Source organism: Argiope bruennichi, chromosome 1 (genome assembly GCF_947563725.1).
Source record: "Argiope bruennichi chromosome 1, qqArgBrue1.1, whole genome shotgun sequence".
Classification (NCBI taxonomy): Eukaryota; Metazoa; Arthropoda; class Arachnida; order Araneae; family Araneidae; genus Argiope; species Argiope bruennichi.
The window spans coordinates 139,760,266-139,772,766 of record NC_079151.1 but is presented as its reverse complement, the minus strand read 5'-3'; the positions used below and the strand labels follow the sequence as shown (position 1 = coordinate 139,772,766).

The following is a 12,501-nucleotide window of genomic DNA, read 5'->3' as shown; positions in this document are numbered from 1 at the left end:
TATTTATAAGGTTTCTCTGTAAAATAAGTATTGGGGCCTTTGCTATAAACGTTAAGATGAGAAAAAATCGCTGTCATACTAGAGGAACAATGCTCTCTGATTTACGGAAGTACAAAATTTTTTAGTGCACATCTTTCAGTCTACAAAAATGATACATTTTTGTCGAACCTTTATTGAAAGATATATATTAAGTTACTTATTTTCCATCTCAATTGATATATACAGATAAATACCAAAATTTCGTTTTTGGTTTCGTTTCCTATACGTCACTTCCTTTTCTCTTTCCCTTGCCGATTTCTCCGATTCGTCGGTATCTTAAACGTGTGGGAATTTTTTGTTTGTATTTATGTTTGTTTGAAATTTCTCTAATTTTAGCTGCTGCAAAGATAAGGCGATGACTGCAAACGGGCCACTGATGTATCACGTTAGACCCTTATATGACTTCACGTCTAATATTGTTCTTCCTACTTGTATGTATAAGATGAATAATTTACATGACAGTAAATTTTCCACTGAATTTTCACACGAGGTAACTAAATATTTGCATATAGAATTTAATTTATTGAAGCCTTTCATTATACAATTATTAATTTCTGACTGGTATTTTCATAAATTTGATTTACTAATATATTTACTGCTTTAGAATAAATGATTGTTGATACTTATATGTTAAGAGCGGAAAAACGAATTACTGTATCTATCTTAAATGAAATTTCTAATGCAAGTCCCATTCAAGGATCAAAAATTTGTGATGAATGAATGATCAATTATATATGTGTGTGTGTGTGTGTGTGTGTGAATGTATTATGTATGTATATAATAAAGTAAATTGAATTAAAGGAGCTATCAGAAATTTCTTATCCTGTCATTTGTTATTTGATTTGATTCCTGAAAATATATGCTGCATAGTTTAAGTACTAGAATTGATTTATCTTGTATATAACTTCTATGTAAAAACGTTTGGTGATATATAATGCTATTAAGAAGAATTAGGTTCTTAAAACTTATATGTTTAATTGAAAAACTATTGCTATATTTAATGATGTTTTGCAAAAACTTTGTGTTTAGTGCCTTAGTACTTTTATAAACATTTTTATATTTAAAAAAAATGTATAATTGGCTGAAATGTACCTAATTTTTTATTATCATTTATAAATTTTCTATGTTTTCTATTATGTTTCTTCTTCTCTTATTGAGACCTTCATAAAAGATTTAAAAAAATAATCAGCATTTATTCTCATAATGTTATATTTATTCTGGTACCTTATGGCGCGTAAATTTCCATACTTAGCGAGTTAATTTCAAAATTAGTTTGGACCTATCTAAACCATCGGAAATGAAGTACCATTTTATGGCTTTGAGTTCACAATTGAAAACTACATGCTGGTTAAATTTGTCTGAAATTGAACATGCTGCATGTTGTTTATCTGACTAGTTGTAAGGCAATAATTTGAAGAAATATGACACGAGGATTTTTTCCTGTAAGTTTTTGTAAAAACAGCTTTATCTCAAAATGTGTGCTTTGGAATAATACTGTTGTATCTATTAATACTAATATACTGCTTTAGACTTTGAGTAAAAAAATGTTATATTAAACCATATTGTTGGAATGGAAATAAGAAAAGTTGCCTGTTATGTAAACAGACTTTTGTTTTGTTATATTACAAGCTTTATGTGTTAGAGATCTCAAAATTAAATAACTTGCCATATTATTCTCATATGCTTGTATCATTTTTGTTAGAATTCATTCAGTTTTAGCATATGTAGATATATTCTTGATTGTTAAGAATTAATAATGCATATAAGATGAAAAAAAAAAAAAAAAAAACAGGCAAACCTATTAGTACAGATATTATATAAAAGTATATCAATATATTAATTTTTATATAATTCTCTTTTCTAAATAATTTAAAATCTAAGTATGAGTAATGCTTTGCTTCAGTTTTCAAAGAAGAAACATTTAATGCTAGAGATGTTAAATATCTGATAATCATCAAAATAATTAACTTTTACATTTAATAAAACACTTTCTAAATAATGCAGAATTTTACTCAATATGCATTGAGGCTATCATTATTTAAATCAGTGTAGAAGATTGTGACTTGCTGCATTTAGATGTATCCATACTATCAACAGTATACCAATATATATATATATATATATATATATATATATATATATATATATATTTATTACCTGCGAGGGTTTGATTATTCATCTTTATTGACTGTTCTTATGATTCAGTTGATTTTTTTTTATATTGAAAAAGAAAGTTAAAGGAAAAATATTGCAAATGATTACCTCTTATTGACAAATTAACAAAAATAATGTACTGAATATATAAATAAATACTGTTTGCTCATTTATTTGTGTTTTACACACACACATATACATTACCCATAAGTATTGCACCTTTCTTTACATTTTTCACCAAAGGAATAGGGTTGTAAAATTGTGCGAAAGTGCAAATGATATTAAAGCATTTACCTAGTCGAAAATGCATAGAAAATCTGAACGCAAAAACAATAATATTGTAAATATTGGGTAATACTATATATTGATTTTTTTTTTCTGTTACACTGACCGCAGTTTTCATCAAGCATAAAAGGCTCTTCTCTATTTTGTTGGCATTTGTCTCTTTTAATGACTGAAGTCTATATAGATGCATTAACAGGTTTATTACACCAACTGTAGAGCATGGAAAGCCAGAAAAACACAGGAAATTAAAAAATCGTTAAAAAAAATACCTTGGGAAAATCTTAAGGAATTTGAAAATTCTCTTAAAAACTGGGAGAATACAGAAAATTTTAAGTTTCTTAGTTATTTTTTTAATCTATTTATAAAATGCCATTTTCTAAAGATTGCAAGAATAAAAGATTGTAGTCATAGATTCTAAAAATGGAACAATACCATTTGCTATTGTGTAATGTGGAAACTCGCTTTTTTTTTTCTCTATATATATCCTTCCAGTTCCAATTTGTAAGATATTTGTTCTTTTTCCATGAGATTCTCGAATTGCAGCTAATGAGCATGCCAGAGACTTTTGTAACTGCTTGAAAAAATAAAATACATTTCTTTGGTGAGAATAGCAACATTCAATCAGTAGAAGCAGTGCTCTGGTGTTTAATTTAGCATTATTGAGTTTATTGAAATGTTTGTTTTTTATTTGAAAAACAGTGAGCTTATTCAAAGTAAATTAGAGAATTTTTTAAAAACCATGAGCTGCTCAAAATCTGTATTTAATATAAATTGGATAATTAAAAAAAAAATCATGATTTTGTTAAAGGGGTTCGAGATGTTCTGCACACTCCATTTATTGCATACTGCTTGCTTTGTAAGAAGATAAAAAAATCTAAGTAATATGGGAAAATATGCTTTTACGAGTCAAGCCAAAACTGGAAAATATGCTAGACTGTGCACCAGTTCAAAAGAGTCATCATTGATGTTGACTTAGTATCTAAAAGGAATTCATTAAAAGTTGACATGTCAAATCTGAAAACATCAAATTTAATATCTGATAATAAATCAATGATATTAGTTCAAGAACAATAGTTTAAAGTTGAATTTTTTTGGGCATTAAAATTTGTTGCATCCCACTAGTCCTTTGGTGCATTCAATTGTATATTTAAAATATTTTCTCATATGTTCACTTAAAGTGAAATAGCTAAAAAAAAAAAAAAGTTCATTAGGCTGTACAAAAAAAGCTGTACCTTACTTGTTAGAGATTTGCTTCATGAAATGATGACTGAAAAAGTTGCAGAAATTGATGCCTAAATACATGAATTGGCAAAAATGAATAAATAAAAAAAAAGTAACCTTGATTTGTAATATTTTTTGTTAAATGATTTGTATTATAACAAAAATATTTTGTATTTTATTTCACCCATGTCCTTCATTTTATATGATGTACAATTGAAGAGCATGAGAGGGAATATATTCCTCCCTCCCCTTAACATATAAATTTTGACTTGCTAAATTTCAGATAATGAATAAAGAGAAATTGTTTTTTTTTTTCTTTTCTATATGTAAATATAAACCTTCTTTTAATATGCTGTAATTTCAAATAATGTTAAATGTTGCTTCCTGCCCTTTCTTTTTTTTGATACTCCTTAAAACCATGTTGCATTATAACTAGCCCATAAGTGCTATTTGCACATTTCCTCATATCTTGAATGTATGCAGGGGAAAAACAGGGATTTTTTTTTCTAATTTTCATTGCCAACCCTGACTAAGCATTGATAGTTTATGCTAGTGATTTGTGTTTTGTAGCAGACAGCATCTGTACTTGATGAATATTTGATCATTAATGAAAAGTGGTAAATTCGGAGCATTTTTTAGCTGTAATGAAAAAGCACGCTAGAATTAGTTATGTGATATGAGACTTTTTATAGTTTATTTTTCAGTTAAATATTTTAACTCCTTTTTTTCCCCTCTCTCTAGGTTAGCTCAAAGAGCTTGGATTTAGCTGAATTAGAAAAATCTCAACTAAACATTATACATAAACTAGAAGATCTCAAAGAAAAAGTGTTAAAATTAAAAGCAGAATTTGGTGTTACCAGTGATAATGTAAGTACATTTGTCCATTTAATAATTATTTAGTATTTGTGAAAATGGATACTGATGAAGTAATTTTTTAAAAAAATCATTGCTGGAGTAGAGCAATGATCCAAGAGCAGATGTATGTAATCAGAAATACTGCTTACATACATTTACTTATATGAATGCAAATGAATAAATAAATAGAAACTGTTCTATAAAATTCCTGCTTATAAATGATTTATTTCTAAGATATAAAGCATTAATATTGGTATATAATCTATATAAAGAGCTGTGCTTCTATTGCAGAATCTTGGGAAGTTTCAAGATATTGTTGTGAAGGCAAATCCTAAATCTCCTCCTTTGAGTATTTGGGTTTTATATCATTTGATTGCCCAGTCAACACCAACACGACTTGTGACATACAAGCATTCTTCTCTTAATGCCATTCCAGAAGAAATTAGACAGTTACAAAATTCTTCATCATCAGAATCTTGTAACCTTTCTTTGACAGTTATTTGGCGAGATGGTAAGATATGATTTTAATTTTACTATTAACTGCTTCAAGAAGATTATTTGTCCAAAAATAGTTTAAGTCCAATTTGCCCTTTCTCTGTAACTCCAAATGGGGTCACACAGAAAGACATTAGGATTGTGAAATTTATCATTAGCTTTATTCATTTTCTTATTTATTAAAAATTTTTTAAGTAATTTAAAAAATTTTCTGAATGCTATTGAAAGAAGTTTTTTCTTGCAAAATGAAGTTAGAAGGGAAAAAAAAGCTAAGAATTACTGAATTTTTTAGTTGTTTATCTAATATATGTCTCAAATGATTAAATCGTTTTAGAGCTGCTTTTATTCATGGTGATAAAAATAATGTAAATTCTTAATACATTTCTACAAATCTTCTTTTAGAATATTTTTATTAAACCTCTTGAAAGGTTTAATTATATCAAACTGTTAAACTCAAAATATTGTATTAAAAAATTTCAGTCATTAATGAAAGGAATATTTTAGCATTCACAAATGACCAGTTTTTGAAAGTAACATAATAAATTGTTTCTTAGGTAATAATTGCATATATGTCATCCACTATAAGTAAAATTGTCTAAAAATATTTTTGTGTTGATCTGTATTCTTTCCTAATTATTTTCTATATTATATGCAGAATTTGTTTATTCACTGCTGTTGTTCCTCCAAATTTTATAGATATATGTCCAAAACTTTCATGTGACTAACTATACTAACTGTATAAAACTATCCTATGTTATCTGTCAAGCGGCTTTTTATCTCCTAAATATATTATTTAAAGCTATTTAAAACTGCTACAACGAAATTGTATTGGTAACAGCTGTTGCTCATTTTCATTGTTAATAGAATGAATAGTGCTACTTTTATGTAAAATGTAAATAAATTATGTAAAATGTTATGTAATGTAATGTTTTGTAAAATGTTATGATTAATGTCAAAGTTACTTTTGAAATGTAATTTAATGCATTGCTTTATTATGATAGCTTTTATGTATTATTTTTATTGTAAATACTACAATATAAATCATATATAAAATTTGTATGTATAAAATACAATATTTTTACTATAAACATTGATTTAAATTAATTTTTTTAAATATTTGTTTAAATTTATGTGGATAGTAAAAATATATGATTCTGGCTATAAAATGCCGGCCCATATGGTACAGACATTGCTCTTATTATTTATTGTTGAATGGCAACAGCCAAATTTAAACAAAGTGTCATACAAACATTTCAAATTGGGTCAATGAAATTTTTTATAGCTGCGTTGAATTCAACACTTTGCTGAACTGATTAATGAAGTTGCAAAATATTATTAGAAATTCTCAGCTGTGGAATAAAAATTCCATTTAGTCAGAGGACAGAATATGTAAAACATGCTAGAGATAAGCATCAAACGAAATTTCATGAATTCAAAAATAGGCTTGGCCATTGCCAGATGGGTAATCACTGTGATTTGCTTGTGGAAACTGATGTTCATATCGTCCAAGAATCTCATATCAAAAAAGTAGTTTTTACATTACCTTAAAATTTTAAAAATTACCTTTTTAATGATATTAATTTCATTTCTGTACAGTTTTTCTTTATTTTCATTATTTTTTATTAATTTACTTTGGTTTCAGTTTGAAACAAAGTTCTGATGATATTCAAACTCATTCGTTAAAACTCAGTCACAAGCTTTTATCAATATTAAAATTAAGATTTAAAAAATCTTCTCTTCCATTTTATTTTGTATTAAATGCATTTTTTAAAAAATTAAGTCCCAATAATTTGTAATAGACTGATTCAGATGAATTCATGTATTTCTGTTGTATCAAATAACACATTGTTTGTTTTTTTAAAAAAAAATTCCATTCCATATTAATTATTTTACTACCTAAAAAATTAATAATTTGGGCAAGCCAGCTGGTTGCTAAAAGTGGCTTTTGTAGTCTATATATATTATAGACTACAAAAGCCACCATTATAGTTTTTGATATTTTTTCCAACATAAAAGCGAATAATCAAATCTCTACTGTTTATATATGTATAAAATATAATATTTTTGAATAGTTTTAATTACATTTCCACATTAGTTGGCAAAATCACATATATATATTTTTTACTTTTTAATTATTTTTGGAATTTTATTTTGTTGTCTGACTTTTTACGTTTCTTCTTTCACCCCTTCCTTATTAAGCTCTCTTTTTTTGGGTTGAAATATTTTTGTGACACTTTCCACTGGAAGTAGTTTTCCATAGCACTATTGAAAAATAAATAAAGTATTAAATGTTATGAATAATCAGATGCCTTCTTCCTGAAAAATAAGTTTAACAGCAACCAAATTAATTATCATGATGCCAACTTTATATGAAGTTGCTACACATTGCTTGGTTTAGCAACCATCACTTTTATAAAAAAAAAAAAATTAAATTTTTGTCATCATTTATGATTGATAATAGCTGTTGGGAATCTGATAAAAATGAATTAAAAATGGTCATTTAACAAATTTTAGTTAAATTATAGAATTTGTTTTGTTTTTCTTAGCATTTTTGCTTCTGATGTTAAGAATTTGAACCATCTAAATATTTCCCAAGCAATTTAATGTGTAGCTACCAGGGGTTAAAATATGAGTGCTTTGAACAGTGGTTTTAGAAGGTGCCATGGAGTGAGTGCCAAAGTGCTAGTGTATGTTGTACCACTTTTTAAAGCCATATATAAAAAGGAGCAAAATAAAGAAAAAATAAATAAAAAAACAAACATTTGATGCTGTTTATTGTCAACGTGCCAGTAAGCACTTTATATTTGAAGAAATCTTTATTTGGCTTCTGAATTTGCATTAAAATTTTATAATCATTTGATGCAACATCAGCATTATATTGTCACAATCCTTAATCACTTAGAAAATTTTTTTCTAATTATATATATTTATTATATTGCAAATATATGTTGATTTATTTTTTGTTTTTGCCACATCATAACTATTTTCTGCATCATCTAGCCATAAATAAAATAAGATAAAATATGGCATTACGTATTACTGAAAAATAATCTTGAAATTGATATTTCAAGATGTTCAAATTCATTTCTTAATCACTTTTATAAAATGCTTGTGTTAATCAAGCCTTTATTTAACAATGAATATCCCATGTAATTTATATTTTTAGCAAAATCTTGGAAAACATATTTTTGTTCAGTCTTTGTTTATGGTGTTGTACTTAATAATTGTAAAACTAAAACTGCTTTAAATATTTGTTTCTTTTCTTTTTAGGAGATAGGGATCATGAGATGATGATTGATCCTATTCATCAAGGTATGATTGAAGGTGAAGTTAATATTGTCAGGTGAGTTTAAAAGCATAGATATAAATAAATTGTGATGTTATCTCCTATGATTAATTTTCAAATGTCAATTTATTCTCTTTTGAGTGAAAATTCAAGAGCAATGGAAAATACAAATATTTTATTCTTGATTAAACCTATATTCACAGGTACATTAAACATCCTTCCAGTATAACTGTAATGTCAACAGTATATAATCATTATCTTATCTATAACACATTGTATTGTTACAAGTCTTGTTTGACTTGGATGAATTCTAAAAAAGTTCTGATTTGACTATATCTTTTCTCTATTTGGTATCTACGCTGAACATTCCATGAATGTGCAAATTGCCTGTGAACATCTTTTGATTTTTGTAATTGCAATTCTCATTCATCATGTTTTTTCCCCATGGATTAACTGGATTTCTAAAAGGAGCATGCAATTTACCTTTTCCTAATTACCTAATTATCTTTTCTCTAATTTATCATTCACATTTGAACATTAGTTACATAATCATATTTTTTGAAATTAAGCATATTTAAACATGCTATTGAAGGACATAAACATTGGCAATCAGACTTTACCATATTCATTTCTGTTTTAAATTGATATTTTAAGTGTATGCAAATAAAATTATATTAATTTAATTGTATGTGCTTATGTTTTGTGTAGAGCAGTTGCTAGTTAAAACAAAAGAAACATGGAATGTTTAAACTTTTGTAAAAATTATGAGGCAACATTTTTATAAGCTTTCAACTTGCTGTGTGTTCAAAAGTTCTGATGATCCCATGTCTTTGACAACCTTGGAAGCTGATTATTGTGATTGGCCAAAAAAGAATCTAATGAAAGGAAGGTGCATTGAGTATATTTTTAAATATTTGAAAAAGTTTTTCTTGGAGAAGCAATCCCTCTTTATGAAAATGATTTTATTGGGAACCAACCCCTACATTAAAATGTGCAAATGCAGTTGAAAATAGCCTGCAGATGTAGTTAAAAATAAGAGTTGATAGATAGATTGAGAATGAAATACAATCATAATTATGAGCCATTCCTCTATAGAATTATTTCATAATTCTAGAAGATCCACATTTAACCACTCCACTTTTAAATAATAATAGGACTGACTTGTTAGATTAAACTATTTCATTAACTGTCATCTTCCCATATAATAATTTTAACTGAAATTGTGTCTTAGTATTCGGTATGAATGAAATTAGATATATATAATTTTATTTGGTTTCTTAATTTTTTTGTTTATTACTTTGTTTTTTGGAGGTTGATAATATTTAGGTAAAAGTGGAACTCGTTGAAGGGTTAAAATCCTATGTATTTAATCTGTTTGAATATTGAACAAAAACTTTTCTGGTGGTATCTTACTGCATGTAAGAATAAACTAAAGTTCAATAAATATTTATTTTCAAGATCTATAAACACTTGCATTTGCTCATTTTCTATAGCATGTCTTTTTTCTGATAGGTCTAATCATTTGTCTTGTTCACTGCTGACATGCAAAAACATTTCCATTTATAAATATTGATTATCTGATATAGTAGTTGATAATTATAATTAATTATAATGTCAAAAATGAAAGGGTTTGGATATTTCAAAATATTGCTCTATTAACTTTTGGGGACATCACATTTATGACCCTTTTATATCCTTTTGAATGAACTTAAGAAATGCAAGGGACTTTTCACCTTTATTAAATTATAAAGCATTGCACATTTTACACTTAAATGTGAAAAAGCATTTGAATTTTTTTCTTTTATCATAAATTGTTTACCACTTTTACTCTGCAATTTTCTATTTAATGTTGTAAATATGTATAATTTGTGAAATTTTTCTTTTTTAACATGATTTATTCTGAAATGTAATATCCTATTTTGCAGGTATCTATCTAGATTGCTATCTCTCATTGATGAATCCGATTCAGTTCTGTCAACCCAGTTTGATAACTGGCTAGAGGTAGTGCATTCGTCAATTATTCATGGTAATAATAAAGATAGGCAAGGAGCTTTGAAGTCTCTAAATTCTCACCTTGGAAAGAGTGCATTTCTTCTGGGTGACAGCTATACAATTGCTGATATTGTGATGTGGAGTGCTCTTACTCAAACCAAGTTGCATCAAAGTCTACCAGCCAATGTTGCAAAGTGGTTGAAATCACTTTTAAATGTTGACATATTTCAGAAGTGCAATGATATTATTTTACTGTAATAATTTCCTGATCTCAAAAATAAAAAGCATTTGTAATTTTTGTTTCTTTTGTAATTTTTTTAAAGTCAAGAATTTAAACTCATCTTTGTCTTGTAACTGATGCTTTTAAGATTTAGATTTCATACTAAAAAAATCACTCAAAAATTCAATAATTAGAGTAGCATTTAGTATGTTTAACAGGTAACATTTTAAAAGCATTTTACATCTCAAAATATTATTTTAATTGCATTTTGTTTTATTAAACTTTATATGCCTAATTAGATATTATATTAAATGCAATTTTACTATCAAAATATTTGCAGTAATTAAGACATTTTATTAAATAATAGAAATATTAAATATTAAATTTTTTTTTTTTCTTTTAATCCAAAATTTTAGTAAAGTTAAAAATTTTTTTTCCTGCAATGGATACATAGAAAGGTAAAAAAATATTCAAGGTTCAAGGAGTTCGTAAAAATCAAAAGCTTGCAAGTTGATGTATACAAATTTCATAACAAGTTGATGTAATAAATTTTATAAGTTCTTGATCTTTTTTACACTGTAATTGTTTTTTAAAACTTTAATATTTTTATTTCCTTGCACACAAAGAATAGAAGAAAGTTCATTGATTGTTCACAAAATTAGGTCTCACCGATTCTAAAATAGGCAATTTTTTTGGTATTTTGCAAGGAGCATGGGATTTATATTAAATTTCAGATTTACAAAATGTTGAATCTTTTCTTAAAATTTTGAGATTTTGTTCTGTTGAATTCAAATCTGTTTCATCGAAAGATATCTATCATTCAACCATCTCCATCTGTTCATTCAACTATATGAACAGTGGGAATGGTCCCCCCAAAACTTTCTTGCATACTCTTCTAATAAAGGTGTTATCTCCTTTATCCTGCATAAAATTTTGGATCCTGGGTGAGGCAGCGAATGCCTTGCATGATATTTCTGAATAATAATTACAAAATACTGATTTTTGGGGAGTACTTTTTTGTTGTTGTTGATTAAACCTTGACATGCATTTAATAGAATCCGGAAATCGAATTTATGTTTTAGACATGTTTTTACCGATCGATCGGGACCAAAATTTGATACAAAACTACGATTGTAGTCATAGTATTATATACCAAACTTCATGTCTTTAAATCACTGTGTTTTTAAGTTATTGCGTTTTCATTTTTGCAGAAGTACAGAGCGTCAGGAAGTTAATTCCTTTGTGGATTTGGGTTTCAAATTTGACAAATGTTTAAATTTTAAATGTTAGACTTATGTATTAAATTATGTTCATCTAGCTGTCTTCACTTGTAGTTACTGTTTTAACTTATATTCTGACAGCTGGATGGACGAAACTTCTCTGAATGAATTTCATTCCAAATTTGATAGAAATTTACAAAATTGTTGTAAAGACCTTATACCAAATTTTAAACATCTAATTTAAGGCGTTTTTCTGTTATCTTTGTCACATAAGGTCAAAAACATGTTTTTCGAACTCAGAAATTCTAAAACGTGGAAATTCATCATTTTTTAACGATTACAATACTTTTTCTATACTTCGTATACAAGAAATTAAAAATGCAAATAATAGATGAGTGAAATTATGCATATAGATTTTTCTTTAGAATTTTTAGATCTATATCAATGTTATGGTCCCATTCCAAGAAAGGTTAAAACGTATATTTGCATGTATCTGAATCTGTTAATGTGAAAGCACAATGATACAGAAAAGTGAGTTTCAGTATATGAGTATTGTAAATTTGTATTAAATTATGGACCAAACTCTCTCAGTTTGTTTATTTCATTGTTTTCAGAGTATAAAATGCGCAGTATGCGAAAAAGTCGACTGTCGCTTCCATTGATTTATTTTAGTTTTATTTGAATGCAGGAAAATTCGAATGATGAGATTTTGATGAATCTCCGCTTTTCCGACT

General features: G+C 26.9%; 1 protein-coding gene across 1 annotated transcript; it reads left to right on the top strand.

Moving 5' to 3' along the window:
• Nucleotides 1–268: 268 nt before the first annotated feature.
• LOC129965848 (aminoacyl tRNA synthase complex-interacting multifunctional protein 2-like) lies at nt 269–10,625 on the top strand. The gene is made up of 5 exons (XM_056080077.1): nt 269–529; nt 4,441–4,566; nt 4,846–5,065; nt 8,320–8,392; nt 10,261–10,625. Exons 1-5 carry the CDS (start codon nt 395–397, stop codon nt 10,583–10,585), a joined length of 879 nt encoding a protein of 292 aa, XP_055936052.1. The 5' UTR covers nt 269–394; the 3' UTR covers nt 10,586–10,625.
• Nucleotides 10,626–12,501: the final 1,876 nt, after the last annotated feature.